The sequence below is a fragment of the Ursus americanus genome, chromosome 2, assembly GCF_024610735.1.
Source record: "Ursus americanus isolate L20-20 chromosome 2, mUrsAme1.1.p, whole genome shotgun sequence".
Classification (NCBI taxonomy): Eukaryota; Metazoa; Chordata; class Mammalia; order Carnivora; family Ursidae; genus Ursus; species Ursus americanus.
The window spans coordinates 39,103,701-39,121,123 of record NC_142128.1 but is presented as its reverse complement, the minus strand read 5'-3'; the positions used below and the strand labels follow the sequence as shown (position 1 = coordinate 39,121,123).

At 54.0% G+C, this 17,423-nt stretch overlaps 1 protein-coding gene across 2 annotated transcripts in view; it reads left to right on the top strand.

The window, feature by feature from the left end:
* CRAMP1 (cramped chromatin regulator 1) overlaps positions 1-17,423 on the top strand; it is a 56,278-nt gene that overhangs the window by 9,115 nt on the left and 29,740 nt on the right. For both annotated transcript variants that reach the window (XM_087853756.1, XM_045784684.2), the window contains exons 3-5: positions 3,020-3,213; positions 9,123-9,276; positions 14,331-14,414. In XM_087853756.1, coding sequence (XP_087709882.1) covers positions 3,020-3,213; positions 9,123-9,276; positions 14,331-14,414 — 432 coding nt within the window. The remainder of the gene's footprint in view (positions 1-3,019; positions 3,214-9,122; positions 9,277-14,330; positions 14,415-17,423) is intronic.

The following is a 17,423-nucleotide window of genomic DNA, read 5'->3' as shown; positions in this document are numbered from 1 at the left end:
CAGAGACCACACTGTTGGGATCCTATTCTTGTACTTGGTTTCCCTGCAGGTTTCTTGGATACCGACTCCTCATCACACGGACCCTTGTTCATCCTCTTTGTGGCCTCAGAAACTAGTTGCATACAGAGCGTTGACTTTGTCCTCCACTTTTTTCCTCTGGGCTGCTTGCACCCCCATCCCCCACCCCGGAGAAAGCCCTCGATTCCACCCAGTATTATTCACAGTTCCTACCTCCGGCCATCCCACTTCTGTCCTTGCTTGCTTCTGTCTCCCCCCTTGGTTGTCACCATTTTCATTGTGGTGCTTCTGCACAGGTGGGAGCCCCCCCCCCCGCCCCGTGCCCTGGGCTTGCTGTCGCATCCCCCACAGTCTCTCTGTCCTGCTTCTCGTTTCTGCTTGAGCTGGAGTGAAGTGCTGAGCCATCCTTGTCTGAAATTTGGGGGATGGACCAGATGGCCTGTTCTCTTTCTACTCTGAAGTTTTGTGATTCTACTTTACTTTTAAAAAGCATTCAAGGTCTAGAATGGTGGTCACCAAATGTTAGAAATGGTTACTTGGGGGTGATTGGCTTTCTCTTTTGAATGTTTTGAATGTTCATATGTTTGCTTTATCCTGCGCTCTATCCCTGAGGTTCCTTCCAGCTCAGAAGTGCTTCCATTGTGTTTTCCTTCGCTATTCATTTTCCTTGTCTTGGTCTCGACGGTGCTGTGATCCAGTGAAATCTCACAAGAGCTAGCCACACGTCTGCATCATTGACTTTTCAGGGACATGTGTCTGTTCCATTCAAGTACGTCCGGTACCGCTGTGGGCTGACAGAGGTAAACCTGAGCAGGGTTGTCAGACTGGATAGCAAGTTGCTGTTGTTTTGGAAAAAAGAGAGTTGATGGGTGTCTCGTCAGAAGTTGGAAAGGACTCTGAAATGCTTTGCTGTGGATGGACAGCAGCCCTTCCTTGCATAACTCTGCCGGAGGAGGTCCAGGGTCCAAATCAGCCGGCACTGGGGTGTAAGAGCCGTGTCCTAGATGGCTCCTGCGACCTGGCCTTCAGTGTGCAGCAGAAGCGTCTGTGGCGCGACGGGAAGTGATGCGAAGCCAGTCATCCCTGCAGATGCACCTGAAAGCCACTGCCGCTTGGAGACATTTTGGGAAGTGCTGGATTCGCTAGTCGGGTCCTGTCTTGGGTTTGCTTTGGTTCGGTGAGGAGTGGACCAAGTAGACGTGTATTGAGTACACCCTTAGCCCACTGGGCAGCACTAGACTCCCTAGAGGATGATTCTGTTGGGCCCGTGGGCCGGGGAGGGAGTGGCTGGAACATGGGCTGGCTGGGCTCTGAAACCCTGAGCCTGACGGTGCTCTCCACTACCGTGCATGTAGGACCGCGAGTACCGAGCTCTCGGACAGAGAGCGCTGGCCGTTTCTGCAACGGTAGAGATTGTGCTGAGCCACGAACCACACGTGGGCACTGACCACTAGAAATGTGGCTGGTGTGAACGAGGAACTGGGTTTTTTGTTTTATTCAATTTTAATTAATCTGCATTTACTTCTTGGGTTGTGGCAACTGAATTGGACAGTGCAACAGTGATAATCAGAGATTTGGGGGACCCAATCATGCTGCCTTCTGAAGTCCCTGAACTGGTGCACTTTCCACACGAGAGATTCTCCCCCATTTTAGGTAGTGGCGTGATTTTTCTGTGTGTGCGACCACACATTCTGCTCTCCAGTAGCTGACTGATCTCACACAGATCTGTGACAGTCTGGGAGGTTCAACACGTGTGTCCGTGCACAGTGACCCTGCCTCCCCCTGTCCCTCAGGCCACCCCGGCCCCATGGCTTGTGTTTTTCCAGGGACAGTCTTTGCAAGCATATGTGGATTAGTGGACTTAAAATGTTTCACTGCCTCTGATTTTCTGTGAACTCCCTGTCTTTCATCCCTGCTCTGGAGGCAGACCCTTGTCAAGGAGGTGAGGGAAGCATAGCAATGTAGGGAGGCCTCTGATTGCCCAGGAAGAGGGCCTACCATGAAAAGCTCAGGAATATCTCACTAGGAAAGAATTTTAACGATGATCTGCATTTGTTTCACTTTTGCTTTTCAAAACGCTTTTATTTTTATGATCCTGTTTTTACCACCCTGTCCCCCCACACCCCCCAGACTGTTCAAAGTTTGGTGATTGCTCACCATGGACGGTCCTGAAGTTCCATAGGATGGAATTCCGGTCATTGGAGGGGTGTGCTGGGCTTTCCCTGCCTCTGACGAAGGAACCAGATGGGTGGGAGGATTGGGTTAGGTTGTAAAACGTTTTTACATGTGACCTTTGCCTCTCGTTGATGGCCTATGTTGTCCCAGGAGCATGGAGCTGTCAGTTCATGGCAGCCCGGCCCGCATGGTACTTCGTCCTGCTCTCCCCTTTCTGCGTAGTCTCCAAGGGCTTGTCACGACATTAGGAACCGATGCTTTCAGAGCGCTTGTGAGGTTCTCAGGTTGCCCTCAGAACATGAGATTTTGTTGGTGGAAACTGATCAAGAAAAAGGGGTTCCAAGACCCTTGAAAGATTCTTTTAAAGGCATCATATGATTTGTATTTTATAGTATTGGTTACATCTAAGAGAAGGTGGCATTTCACACACACTCAGATGTTTCTTGAGTTTGAATTTCAATGTGTTGATTTGAAAAGACAGGAATTATTTCACCCCAAATATATTTGAGAAAGGCGCTGTGATAGATGACGTGCAAGTTTTCAGGTCAAGGGGGCAAAGGGCTGTCTGCCTCCTGTGGGGACGTGGTCATCATGCTCTTTCAGTGGGTCTGCGGAAACACTCTTTCTTCTTTTTCTCACTGTAAAAAGATCAGAGTCGTGAGGTCAGGTCAGGAGGAGGTCATTGCCAGAAAGCCCCAGCATGTACATGGCGGGTCCCAGCTGCTGTCCTACGGTGGTACCACCCACTGGAGGTGTGTGTAGTGGGGCCTTCCTGAGCTCTGCAGCCTTCTGGAACAGGTCACTGTACCGTTCTTTCCTCTCTAAGGAGCCGACGGTGGCGGATCGTCATCTGGAAATGGGTCTGGGGCTGCTCCCGCTGCCGCTGCAGGGGGCTCTCGCTCCTCTTCCCGGAACTTGGGGTCTTCCAGCGGCGAGAAAGAAGAAGGCAAGAAGGCCCGGCGGCAGTGGGAGTCTTGGAGCACAGAAGACAAGAACACTTTCTTCGAAGGGCTGTACGAGGTGAGCTCTGGGACCAGGAAAGGCGGCCAAAACTCCCCGTCTCTTTCCACTTTGTCCGTGTTTCTCTTTCAGTTTGCTTCTACCTTGCTGACCACATGACTGCGAGATCTACTAGGTCCGCAGTTCGATTAGGAGTCTCTCGTGGGCAGCAGCCATGGGTCCTGAAGGCTCAGGACTTGCCCTCTGACCTTGGCCCTTTATCCCCTCATTGTGGCTTTAAAAGCTGATACTAGTAAAGTGGTTACTAGGTGTCTTTGTTTGATTCATTTCTTTCTACTCCAAGAGTCTACCCGTTCTTTCAGATACATTCTTTTTTTTTTCTTTTTTTAAAGATTTTATTCATTTATTTGAGAGAGAGAACGTGTGTGTGCACACACAAGTAAGAGCCGGGGGCGGGCAGAGGGGCAGAGAGAGAGAGGGAGAGAGAATCTTTTTTTTTTTTTTTTTTAAAGACTTTATTTACTTGACAGAGACAGCCAGCGAGAGAGGGAACACAAGCAGGGGGAGTGGGAGAGGAAGAAGCAGGCTCCCAGCGGAGGAGCCTGATGTGGGGCTCAATCCCATAACGCCGGGATCACGCCATGAGCCGAAGGCAGACGCTTAACAACTGCGCCACTCAGGCACCTGGGGAGAGAGAATCTTAAGCAGACTCCTTGCTTAGCACAGAGCCTAACGTGGGACTCGATCTCATGACCCTGAGATCATGACCTGGGCTAAAAGCATGGGTTGGACTCTTAACTGACTGAGCCACCCAGGCGCCCCTCAGATCCATTCGTGACTGAAGAGTGGAGCCCTGTCTCTGGGCTTTCCCTTTGCAGTTGAGAGGACTGACTCGGGAGGAGTGGTCCCTGATGGGGAGGGACAAGGGGACACTTGCCACGTCTGTCAGAGCCGGCAGCTTAACCCTGAGAGATGTTGCAGTGGACCTGGGACAGAGTGGAAAGTCCTAAAAATAGAAGCTGCTCCCCGGTCCCACTGCCCAAAGAAACAGCCGTGATCCCTCCCAGCTATTTTCACTTCCCTGTTTTGCTTTTTCAAGTATTTGTAACCATAGGGAACATATTCCTTTTATTAATATCCAATGCATTTTCATGGTAGGTTACAGTTCTTTTGCTCAGTATTTTTTTTAGTGCCTGCAAATATTCTATTTCAGGTGAAATCAAACTGTGGCTTGCATGCTTGCTGCCCACTTTTATAAATAAAGCTTTATTGGGACGCAGCCACGCCCTTTCACTTGTATATAGTTTCTGGCCACTTTGACGACAGTGGCGGTTACAGCAGATACTGAGTAGTGCGAGACGTCTGAGTGTTCACCCTCGAGCCAGTCCTTGTCCTTTTTCACTGTCTTTGTGTTGATGGCTGTGGTTCCTTCCAGGTTCTGTTGTAAACGATATAAGCAGTCACTGTCTCCGTGCACCTTCCGTATTTTAGACCGCCTCGTTGGGATATAGCGTCAGGAGTAGGTTACTCAGTCAGCGAGCCCTATTCCTTTAATAGCCCGGTAATAGCAGTGATGGAGAAGTCTTGCCAAGCCTGGCAAACAGGGCTCATAGCAGAAAGGGGCTTTGGAGTTGATGGTCTGCAGTGTCCATGAGAGATTAGAAAAGGCGAGGAGCTAGAACTCAGTGCTGATGTCAGAATATTCCTGTGGCCGCACTTCTCCCTTCGGGGAGGCCACCGCTTTGGTTCTGCCATCCCGGTCGGAGAAGGTCCATCTGTCCGTGCTGATGGACTCCATTATCCGGGGAGACCATGAAGTACATATTTGTGGCTGGTTCCGGTAGGTGCAGAGTCCTTCAAACAAGTTCAGATGTGTTCTCTTTCTCCCTGTGACAGTTGGAGAGGACAGCCTAGAGGCTGCTCTGTATAGTCACACCCCCAGACTGTGGCTCCTTGAAGTTGTTGGTTAGGCGCAGAAGCCTGGAGGCCCCAGGCCCGTTCTCACGCTGCTGCGCCCCTGCAAGCGTTGCTGCGGCCCTTCCCGGGGAGAAGGCAGCGCTGCGGGTCGGGGTTCCTGGGTGCAGAACGCAGGCGGAGGCTGTGTTTGTTGATTAAGAGTGGGGGAAGGGTTCCCCATCAGTGACCCGCCCTGCCTCTCTTCAGGTAAATGAGTGTGTGTTCCTTCTCACTGGACCAGCTTTCTTGTTCTACATTTTATGCCAGTAGGTGTAGGAGGTCTCCTGAAATCCTTGATGAACAGTCACTGACCGTCGTGTCATTTCCCGCTTTCCCCAGTCAATGCTGTATGGGGGGGGGGGGGCACGAGTCTGTACTTTACAGCTGACCCTTGGGGTGTCTGCCCGAGGCGCAGTGGGACTCTGGTGGGGTCTTGATGGAGGGCTGATGAGCTGGGGGGCTGCGATTGAATAGCTCGTGCTGTTGGGTGTGGGAGCTCAGCACGGGCCTCTGCTCTGTGGTGTGTGTGCCATCATCCCTGCCTTTTCCCTACACACGTCGGACTTGACTGCATGTCATGTGACAGATGCAGCTCAGTGGGGATTGAGTCTCTGTCATAGCCTGGAGGGACGGGGAGGGGACGGGCTCCAGCCCGATTGGATGCAGGAGCTCCAGCAATGTCGTTGAACCTGTGTCCCCCTGCATGTGAAGTGACATTTGCTGTGCTTACTGTCTCCTGCTTCAGACAATTCTGAGATGAGAGTGCCACCCCTGCCCCTCACTCCAGTTGGGACAGTTCTGGGAAGGACTCACATGGGCCAGGCCTATCCCAAACTCTTCCTGTGGCCTCCACGACAGGGAGCTGGTGGGGAGGCCAGCAGGGCGAGCGCCTGCACTGACTCGTCCTTGACATCCTCTTGCTCCGTCTCGTTGGCGGTTCTTCACAAAGCCCATCACCGACTTTCCATTTACCTCCTTCTGTGTGTGGTTTCCGCCTTACAGCCACACGGCCAGCATGCGGTGCTTCCTTTTCACCGGGTGGGTAATTGCTGAGGGCTCATCTCCTACAGAGCCCCACAGGAACGCTAGGGTGCAGAGAAGCCCCCCATAAGGGCTGACAGTCTGGTTAGGGAAGTGTAGCAGGAACGTGAAAGGTGGTGCTGTCAAGAAGCCGTGCTAACAGATGCCACAAGAATTCAGAAGGCAGCATACTTTGAGGATCACAAAACTCAGGTTGCGGTGCCAGGCCGGCGAGTGCGTGCACCTGCCTGGGTTGGTGCCCTGCTGCTCGGGAGCTGAGGGATGGAGAGGCTGTGTGCACTTGTCGGTCATGGTTCTCATCAGGAGCTTAGGGAGGGTCTGTGGGGGAGGGCGCACCCATAACAGGGCACTTAAGGACACCCTTTTATGTTTATTTTTTTAACAGTGAAAAAACTTTAATTCTTTTAGATTTCTTATACTTTAATTTTTCACTTTAAAACCATTTCAGACTTGGAAAAAGTTGCGAGAAGAGTACAGAGAATTCCATGTGCCCTTTCCCGATGTTCACGTAACCTCAGTGTGACCAGCACAGTGAGGAGATTCGACGTAGATACTGTCGCATTTACTGACCTGTGGGCCTTACCAGGTTTAGCTCGTGTTGCCACTGATGTCCTTTCTGGATCAGGGCCCCGCGTTGCATTCAGTGGTCCTGACTCCTGAGCCCTCCACCTGGGGACAGGTCCTCAGTCTCTGCCTCCTTTCTTCCATCTCTCAAGACCTTGACGCTTTTTTTTTTAATCTAAATTCAATTTAGCTAATCTATATTGTATTATTAGTTTCAGGAGTAGAAGCCAGTGATTCATCATTGCATAGGACACCCAGTGCTCATTCCATCGCATACCCTCCTAATATCCATCACCCAGTTACCCCATCCCCCACCCCCTCCCTTCCAGCACCCCTCACTTTGTTTCCTAGATTTAAGAGTCTTTCATGGTTTACCTCTCTCTGATTTTATCTTATTTTTCCCTTCCCTTCTGTGTTCATCTGTTTTGTTTCTTAAATTCCACATATGACTGAAATCATATGATAATTGTCTTTCTCTGACTTGTTTCGCTTAGAATAATACCCTCTAGTTCCATCCACGTTGTTGCAAATGGCGAGATCTCATTCTCTTTAAGGGCTGCATAATATTCCCTTGTATGTATGGACCACATCTTCCTTATCCATTCATCTGTCGATGGACATCTGGGCTCTTTCCATAGTTTGGCTGTTGTGGGCATTGCTGTTATAAACATTGGCGTGCAGGTGCCCCTTCTTTTCACTACATCTGTGTTTGGGGTAAATACCCAGTAGTGCAATTGCTGGGTCGTAGGGTAGCTCTATTTTCAGCTTTTTGAGGAACCTCCACACTGTTTTCCAGAGTGGCTGCACCAGCTCGCATTCCCGCCAGCAGTGCATGAGGGCTCCCCTTTCTCCGCGTCCTCTCCAACATCTCTCGTTTCCTGACTTGTTAATTTTAGCCATTCTGGCTGGTGTGAGGTGGTATCTCATGGTGGTTTTGATTTGTGTTTCCCTGATGCCGACTGATGTTGAGCACTTTTTCATGTAAGACCTTGACGTTTTTAAAGACTCCTGGTCTGTTAGGTTGTGGACTGCCCTGAGTTTGGGCTTCTCTGAGGTTACCTCATGATGAAATGTACGTTTTGTGTTTTTGTCAAGAATACCACGGAAGTGCCCGGCTGTCCTGGGCACATCCTGTCCAGGGCGCATGATGTGCTCCACGCTGTCTGGCGCTGTGAACCTTGATTACCGCATTCAGGGGGCACCTGCCAGGTCCTGTCCTGACTGGTCTTTTTTTTTTTTTTTTTTTTTTTACTTTCAGACTGTGTGAATACCCTGTTTTTCATTCTTTTGTCTACTAACCTTAGCAACCATGCCACTTCTTACCTGAAATAACTGTGATTATACCGTTTGCCCAGTGAGAATTTTCTGACTTCATTATACTTTCTACACTTATTAGAGATCTCGTGCAAGAAACAGCTCTTCCTTGTCCCTTATTTAGGTACAAGTTCATGATATGTTTTTATCTGTGTGGACTCGGGCATGTAGGCTATTCTGTGTCATAGTCTGTCCCCATCCCTGTCGGTTTTGTTGCCCACAGTGTTGCAGGCTTGGCCCCTGGGAGCCTCTGCAGGTTGGCTCCTCTCACGCTCAGGCCAGCGTGTATTCCAGACTCATTGGTACTTTCCCTGCTCCCGTCTCTTCAAGGCATCCTGGTTGCTTCTGGGAAGTGGGATGTAGAAGCCAGATACAGGTGCTGGGGGTGCACGTGTCACCTCTGGACCCTCCCCAGGACTCCGTCTTGGCTCCAATGGAGTGTCAGCTCCTGCATAGTGCTGGTGGTGACTGTCTTCTCTGGAACACCAGTTCCATTCTGAAAATCTCAGAAGAACTCAGCTCCTACGTGGAGGCGTTGAAGGAAGGGGTGGCCCACAGATGTGTGGTTCTCTTACTAGGTGTTCCTATTTGCTGTCCCTGTGTGAGTATAGGATATGTTTCTTTAGATCACAGCAGTGAGGATGTTTCTGAATTGTTGACGTGTTGTTTTGAGGCCGGCTTTGCAGCACTCTCGGCTCGTCCGTCCTTGTCTGTGTTCGGTGTTCCCGTGATTGTCTTCATGGAGCGGTCTTATTTCGTGGTCTCTACGCAACTCCGGGCTTTAAGCCCCTTCCACCCTCTTGCAGGGATGACCATTGTGTTCTCCGGCTCCAGGGCCCTTGCTGCTCTGGTCTCCCGTGCAACGATAGTTTTATCCCTGAGTTTCTACTGCTGCTTTATCCATTGTTTGAGTTAAAACCCGAGGTTCTAGGGTGGTGAGGTTGAAGTTCATGCACAAAGAAGAGACATGAAGGGCGTTTGCTTGACCTCTTTGGTCTCCTTTTCCCTTTCTCCTTTCTCGGGAAGTGTCTGTGTTATACAGAAGACTGCCTTGTTGTAACCTCTGTGCTTTTGTTGTGGACTTAATTTTGCAGCATGGGAAAGACTTTGAAGCCATTCAGAACAACATTGCCCTCAAGTACAAGAAGAAAGGCAAGCCTGCGAGCATGGTGAAGAACAAAGAGCAGGTCCGGCATTTCTACTACCGCACGTGGCACAAAATCACCAAGTACATTGACTTTGATAATGGTGAGTGTGTTCGGGCGTGGTTGGCTGCTGGGCAGGAGCTGGTTTCCACAAACCCACAAGACACACCCTCAGGCACTGTTCTCACCCAGCCACATGGCCAGGGATCTCCGTGCCTCCTGGCACTTTGGCTGGTGGTATGCCCAGCCACCGTTGGTTAAGCTGAATGGTGAGGATGCTGCGTGTGTTTCTAACAGCCCTGGGTGCCTGCGTGTCTAGCTCCCTGGCTCGCTCTGGGCCCGTGTCCCCCACTGGGAGGGGAGGGCCCCACAGTCGACCAGGAGAGGCGGGCCACGGGTGTGGGCCGGCCAGAATCGGACCCCTCTGCTGCCTGCCCTTCTCTCCCGGGGGGGGGGGTGGCTCCTTGGGCGGAGGGATGGAGGGGGAGAGCCAGCTTTCTCAAGGCTCCTGTCTGTATTTGAAGCCAGGCTCGAGTAGTCCCGTGTTGGGTTCCACGTCTGGGTCAGGGCTCTGAGCAGCCTTTCCGACCAGCCCGTTTGTCCCCAGGGGAGGTGTGCCACCTCCCGTCTCCATGTGTCGAGCCTGCCCCTCCGTCGCCGCCTCGCCTTTCTTGATGCTGTTCCTCGTTTCTACAGCTTCACTCACAGCTCGGTCGCTCCGGACATTTACCTCTACTGACTTGGCTCGTTTCTGACACTCCTGTTACAACAGTCTAAGTTCTGATGAACGACAACTGTGGCGTCTGTGGTCTGGCACTCCCGCTTTGCTTCTTTGCCGCCATGAGCCCTTGATGTCAGCCCCTGACGGATGGCCTCCAGTGTTTCCTGCGGGCTTGCTCTCGGCCCATTTGGGGAGTCTCGGCCAGGCGCGTGCCAACGCCCCCCAGGCGGACCCATCCAACTGTCCTTCTTGGCTCTCCCGCGGGTCAGCATGCGGGACCTGGGGTTCCTCCTCTCACCAGAGAAAGGCCCAGGGAGCACGATTCAAGCAGTCTCCTTCTGTAAAGGGTCAGATGATAAATATTTTGGGCTCTGGGGTTTGCAGTCTATTGAAACTATTGCATTCTGCTGTCTTAACTCCTTTGTAGACAGAAGGTAAGCAGGTGTGTGTGTTGCTGGGTTCCAGAAACACTTCCTTCACAAAAAGGTCACGGGCTGCATTTGGCCTGTAAGTAGTTTGCTGACTCCTACCCTGGAGAAGTCCTACCTCGCTGCCACTGTCTAGTGTGGGAGTCCTTGGGGACGGGTCACCCAAACTCCAGACGGTCACAGTTTTTACCTGACCCTGTCACCTGAACTTATTTCCCTCTGAATCTTTGTGGACATCTGTCACTAGTCAGAGTCTTGCTGGTTGTACCTCAGAGCTTTTCGGGTCTGTCCTCACTGCCTGGTCCCCTTTGGTCCTATTCCGGATCATTGCTGTTCTCCCACGGTCCGGTCCCACCATTCCAAACCTGCCCCTCACATCACGAGATCTGGGGGACCCCCTGCCTGAGCCCCTCCCGTGGCTCCGCTCGGTGCCGTCACGCGACCTGCAGGCTGGCAGGAGTGTGGTCTCCACCGTCCTGGTACCTGCACTGCCACCCCCGCCTGGTCAGCCTCCCTCAGCCTGCTCACCTTCCCACACCGAGCGCCTCTTGTTCTCCCAGAAGTCCCTCCCTGAATCCTTCCCTGCCCCTCTTGCTGCCTGAGCATGGCCAGCTCTAGGCCTGTGGCTGAGCACGTCACCCTCAGGCCAGATGAGGAAACCCAGGCGCAGCCGTGCAGGCCCTCACCCAGGCCCACCGAGACGGTCAGTGGGGGAGCCGAGACTCCCCCTTTTTCCCAGACGCCCTCTGTGTCCTCGGCACAGTCCTTCACCGCTACCGCGAGTGCCAGCTTTCACGCCGCTTTGGGGTTTCTCTCCGTGCGTCCTGTTGAGTGTTCCTTTGTTGAGGGACGTCACTACAGGTGAATAAGTTTTCCTTTTCCTTTTGGAAAAGGGTCACTTCTGGTGGTTTTCAATAATGCGCTTGTGGACATCCCTGTTCACAGAGCGCTTTTCTTCAGAAGCACTTTCTTCGGGTAAATCACACGATTGAGGTCAGTTTAGTTCTGTTTTGTCGTGACCGTGGTTGTCCTCTGTGAGGATGAGTGTCCGGCCCACTGCCCTGGCCGTCTGCTGCTTTGCTGTGTTTCCCATCAGGCTCTGTCCTTGACCGAGGCGAGGAGGAGCACCTGGCCGTCGAGCACACCCCACCCATGGCCAGTCCGTCTCCACACCGCGTGTAGTGCCTCCATTCTGTCGAATTCAGGGCCCCACTGAGCTGCCCTGTGGCCAGCACGATGCTCTTGTTTCCACAAGTCCTTTCCAGGTCCCTTTCCTGCTTGAACACCTTCACTGGCCACCTAGAACGGTCCAAGGATACGTGTCTCGGTGTTTATGACACAGAGTGGGGGCAGCCTGGGGGGAGGGCTCGGCACCCCAAGCCAGTCCCTCCAGCTGCACAGGCCTCCAGTCCAGCCTGGCGCCTTCATACGGAAAGTAGATCTGGAAAGAACAGTGGGTCCAGCACCTTTGGACGCATATCTGTTGGTGTGGGTTGCCGTTCTTTCTGGAGACCCGTGGAGATGGGCTGCCGAGTGCCATGCTTTAGGGACCATCTCTAGGTCGCACTTGGCAGGTCTTTTGCTGATACTGTGTTATTTGTTGGCTTCTGGGGTCTGTGTAAGCATCAACTGACTTGGCTCGTTTCTGACACTCCTGTTACAACAGTCTAAGTTCTGATGAACGACAACTGTGGCGTCTGTGGTCTGGCACTCCCGCTGATTCTCTCCCTCATCGTGAGCGTCTGGTGTGTGGCGGCCAGTCAGCCCCGTTTCGTTCTTGACCAGAGTGTCACCACAGCGTCCGTGTACCTATGCTTAGTTGACTGTGCTTCTCAGATGATGAGTTTATATGAAAACATCAACACTGGTCCAAATCCTGTGACTTGAGAGCATCCGTGGTCTTCACAAACCCCTTCCCTGCCTTCCACGGTGGCCCATGTCCCCGCCGTCCTTTACCTGACCTGTGCACTTCTTGGTGTCTCTTCATAGTGACCCCATGAGGGCGTGCGGGCAGCTTACTGGGTTACGTGTCTGCCTTCAGCTCAGGTCATGATCCTGGGGTCCTGGGATCAAGGTCCACATCAGGCTTCCTGCTCGGCGGGGAGTGTGCTTGAGGATGCCCTCTGTCCCTCCCCCCTACTCCGCGACCCCAGTACATGAATAAAAACTTAAAAAATAGTGACACTATGATAAGAGTCTTTTTTCTGTTGAGCTGATGGTTCTGCCAAAGTTACTTTTTTTTTTTTTTTAAGATTTTATTTATTGTTTGAGAGAGAGAGTGAGCATGTACAAGCAGGGGGAGCGGCAGAGGCAGAGGGAGAAGCAGGCCCCCGGTGAGCTGGGAGCCCGATGCGGGGCTCGATCCCAGGACCCTGGGATGACAACCTGAGCCGAAGGCAGACGCTTCCCTGACTGAGCCATGAAGGCGCCCCTCCACTAAGGTCTCTGGCTGGTCCTGGTGATCTCTGCCAGGTGGTGGCAGCCACGTGAGCCCATTAAGCCCGAGGACCGCCTGCGCCTTTGTGGTGTGCTGGCATTTACCTCAGCGTTTGGTGCTGGCTGGCCGTCCTCCCCTCCTCAGCCCCTGGCAGGCTTGCGTCCACCTCACATGTCTGCCGATTTGCCTGTTCTGGACGTTTCGTAGTAATAGTGTCGCACGGTGTGTGGCGTCTCCCTGAGCACCTGGTTTTCTCAGTTCATCCACTTCGTGGCAGGTGTTAGAAGTCTGTTCCCTTGCGTGGCTGATCCCGTTCTGTCTGTATGTTCCACGCTTGTTTATCCACTGCCGAGCGGGTCTCAAAGTGTCCTGAGCAGCAGTCCCCTCCGAGAGTCCCGACGAGGCCTCGGTCTTTCTCAGGAGAACCTTCAGGAGTGGTTGGCCTGATGTTTGCAGGGTCCCAGGCTCCTTGCAGCCTGTGTGAGGTTCAGAACCTTCGGTTTAGATCATTCATTCACGATCTTATTTTCCATTTGCTAATGTGTTTGTTTTCCTTTCCTGCCTTTAATCACATGGCCCGAGTGTCAGGAGTTTGGAAGGGCTCTCTGAGGAGAAGCTGGAGAGAGCAGTTGTGAGGGCAGTGGAGGGACAGGCTGCCTGAGTCACTTCTCTGTGAGGTGGTGGGGACGGCACCAGACTGTGCTGGGCCTGGGCTGGCAGATCGCACTCAAGTTTGGCTTCAGGTAACATGGAACTCAAAGCGGTGCTGTGTTCAGCACAGAAGGATATGTTCTCTCCTGTCAAAGACCGCAGGTAGGCGGTCCAGGGCGGCCATCGGGGACGTGGTCTACCCTCTTTCTGTTATGCCGTCCCGGCATGTTGCTCGAGTCCAGGACGGCTCCAGGCAGCAGGTGTGCAAGGAAGAAGAGTGGGCCAAAGGGACACATTCGTCCTGAGTCAGTGTTCAGTCACTTCGGGAGCTCACACCGAAGGCCAGGACTTGGTGGTGTGGCCCTGTCTAGCCGCAGGCAGGCAGGGGCGTGTGTGGATGTGTTGCTTCCCAAACAAAGTGGGTCTGTTGCTCAGAAGGAGGAAAGTGGGTATCGGTACTTGCGATGGTTGGGGCTGCAGTTCTCCTCCGTCTGGCCCCCAGCCCCGGGCGTTTGGTCAGTGACCAGAGATGGCGCGACACGTCCGCTTCCTCGGTCCCGGGGCCCTGTGTGTGCAGAGACAGATGGTCTCACCCCAGCTTCTGTGCCTCCGTGGAAGCTGGCCACACTGACACCCCAGTCTCTCCTTCCGGGGGACACCACTCTGCCTGTGAGGACTCATTCCTAGCTCTGCCCCAGTTTCTTTGTCTAATTTTTTATTTCGAAAATTTAAAAAGCAGCCCCGTGTTCCTGTGGACACCTCCCTCTGTTTCCTCCGGGGGGGAGGGACCAGCACGCTGTGGTCAAAACTGTGAGCTGAGTGGCGTTAACGTCCCCCATGCCGGTCCTGTGCTGTGAGCTGGCCGAACGTGGCTTGGGTGTCTCCCCGTTGTAAGGCTCTATCCTGTCTTCATCTTTCAGTGTTCTCCCGTGGGCTGAAGAAGTCGTCCCAGGAGCTGTACGGTCTGATCTGCTACGGCGAGCTGCGGAAGAAGGTCGGGGGCTGTGAGTATGGGGTGCTCGCTGCTTTGGGAGTGACACTCCTGTGTCCTTGCGGGCCCTCCCGGCAGGGCCTGCTCTCCTGTCACCATAGGATCTGTGACGCCAGGGCTGTTTTCCTCCGACTCAAATCTTGAAGACAGTCCGGGGTGCGGTGGGTTGAAGAGCACCCCGGCCTCCATGTACCTGCACCATCACTTAGACTTACGTGTTGTTGACACTGGTCATGTCACGCCACGCACACTTTCTCTTGCTCAGCACCCTAGCAGGGCCCTGACGCTTCATCCTGTGTCCCTTGAGCTCAGGGACGTTGTCCTGCTCACCCCTATCCTGTTATCAGACAGGCACTGCAGTCTTACTGAGTCCCTGCCTGTGTTCCCAGCACACCCAATACCCAGGCCAGTCAGGCCAGTTGGGGTGCCGGTTGGGGCTCTGGTCCTGCCTGTACCTGTGGCCCCCTCGCCTTTGGTCTTGCATGATGCTGGTACTTGGAAGGGTCCAGGCCCCTTCTCATATGTCCCTCTGCTTGTCTCCTTATAACCAGGTTCCTATTAGACGTAAGGGTGCTCTGGCCTTCCAGGGGCCCTGAGCACCCAGTGGCCTATCTCGCCTCCCCGTGTGACAAGGGGCATCCTTGTCTCTACAGGTGCGACTGGCCACCCTCCCACAGTGGAAGGGTGTTCACCCACAGGGCCACTGCAGAGCCCCAGTGAGACCATGTGAGAGGGTCGTGAGCCATCTCCTCCCTGGTCACCCAGCACACCCCCGCTCAGAGGAGTTGGGGGGCGGGATGTGGAAATAGCAGAGGGATAAGGAGGATGGGTGTTTGTGGTTCGTGCACTGCTCTGCACACACTGGCCTAGAAATAGGCAAGAATCGGACAGACAGCCTGGCTCCCTGAGCCTGTCCTTCCTGTGGTCTGAGCACTTCTTTGCCACCCACTGGCTTGTCCTGGAGTGCTCCTGGGTGTGGTGCAGTATGGGGCATTAGCTGCTCCCAGCCACTGCTGTGATGGCCCCTCCTGTGTCCCTGCCACGTCCAGATCTCAGCCCGTGCTCCCCCAGCCCTTCTGAGTCCTTTCGAGGCTGGCCTGGCTCCCTAACCTTGGGTGGCCTGCCGTCACACCCCAGACAGTGCTGGCACCCCGGCCCCAGGGGCCTCTGTGCTTGGACCTCTGCCCCTCTTCCTGCCACCCTGCAGCTCAGCTGACCCCATCCTGCGGGTGACCTCTCCCCAGTCCCTCTTGGTGCAGCTGCATGTCACATGTGCACACACCTCTGAGGCCCCACCTGAACTCTTAGTGCCCGAAGCTGCCTCCAAGCCCTCCACCCCCGTGGGGCTTCTCCGCCTGAGCCCCACCTGCTCCTCAGCCATGGATCCACTCACTGGAACACTGCTGTGTCATGTTGTGAATCTTTGTAGGGAAGGGACGAGCATCGAGGCACAGCCTCCTGCAGGGTGCCGTGTGTGCTGCGGCCTTTCGTGACTGCTTGTGGGTAGCCTTTTCTGGGCCGTGCAGAAACTGTGGTCCGGCATGCTCTTCCTAACGAGGTCTCTAGACGCATGTGAGTCCTGAAACGGTGGACATCGAGTGTCTGCTGTGTCTCTGGGACTCGGACACATGCTCTGTGAGTCCAGCATCAGGGCCGCTGCTGTACCAGGTCGTGTCCCCGGAGCTGAGGAGGCTCTGTGCTGATGAGAACAAGTGTCCGTACGAGCCTCCTTGGCCGTTTGGTGGCAGTTTCGCCCCCAGGACTCTTAGACTCAGAGCTTGTTCCTCCAGCTGCAGCTGCCTGGTGGTGGGACGGGGTGTGGGGAGACACCAGCCGTCTCCAGTCCTTACCTGTGTGTTTAGGTGGCTTTTCTCTGAAGGCTGGTTCCTTGATGGTGCCCATCGCGTGACCCTAACCCTCTAGTTGCAGTGTCTCCCCCCCACCCAGCCTTCTGTCTGTCTGTCCGGCTGGCCAGGTGCAGGACCGACAGGCTCTTCCCTCCCCTTTTGCCCGTTACTTTCTGCTTACCCTTTGATCTCTTCTCACATGCCCGTGGACCCCCAGGACAGGCTGGCCTCCGGGCTCCACACTTGGCCCCGCAGACCCTGCCTTCCTGCGGGAATCCCTGCTGCGCTTCTCACCGCACGTGCTGACACGTGCACCTCTGGGGCAGGGCCGCGCCGGGTCCCCGGTCAGCGAGCGAGGCTGTGCGCCTGCCTCTTCCATTCTGTCCGAGGCCCTTCTCTGTCTGGACAGCTCCCCTGAAGCCTGCGGGACTTGCCTTGCTGTTTCTCGTCACGTGTGTCACGTGTGGCTGTGAAGTCTCTCCGTGGTTATTCATCTGTAAAGCTGTATGGTGTCTTCATTCTTGAAAGGTGTTTTTGCGGGATGTAGAGCTCTGATTTGACAGTTTTCTTCTTCTCTAAAGATGTTCCCCCGTCTCTGGCCTGCACAGTTTCTGGGCAGAGGCCGTTGGCCGTGAAAGGAATGCATTACTTTTCTGCTTTAAGGATTTTGTCCTTGTCTTGGTTTGCGGCCTGGCTCTGTGTTTGTGGCTTGTCGTTTCATCCCCCAAAAGTATAGAAGATATTAAAGAATTTTGCGATGACCCCCAAACATCCACCCCCTACGAGGTTACTCAACTTTCTTGGACATCCAGGTTTTTTTTCCTTGCACATCTTGAGGATAGCAACAACCCTGGGAGGGGGCAGAGGAACGTGGAGTCCGCTCTAGTGAACACACAGGGTCTTGGTTTGTCCTTCCCCCACCCTGGGAGCCCAGGGATCCAGAGCAGACCTCGGCAGGCCCACAGATACCCTGAGCCCAGCAGGAGAAGCATGCGTGCTGGTGACCCTGAGGGGAGTCTCTGAGCTCTGTGGTGAGGGAGGGGCGGAGGCTCCGCGTGGTGGGAGTCTGGGGGGGGAGGGATCAGCTCTGTGGAGGCAGGTAGTGGTTCCCCTGAGAAAGTCTGGGTGAATGGAGAGGACGCACAGGTGGGGACAGTGCCCTCAGCCCAGGCTCT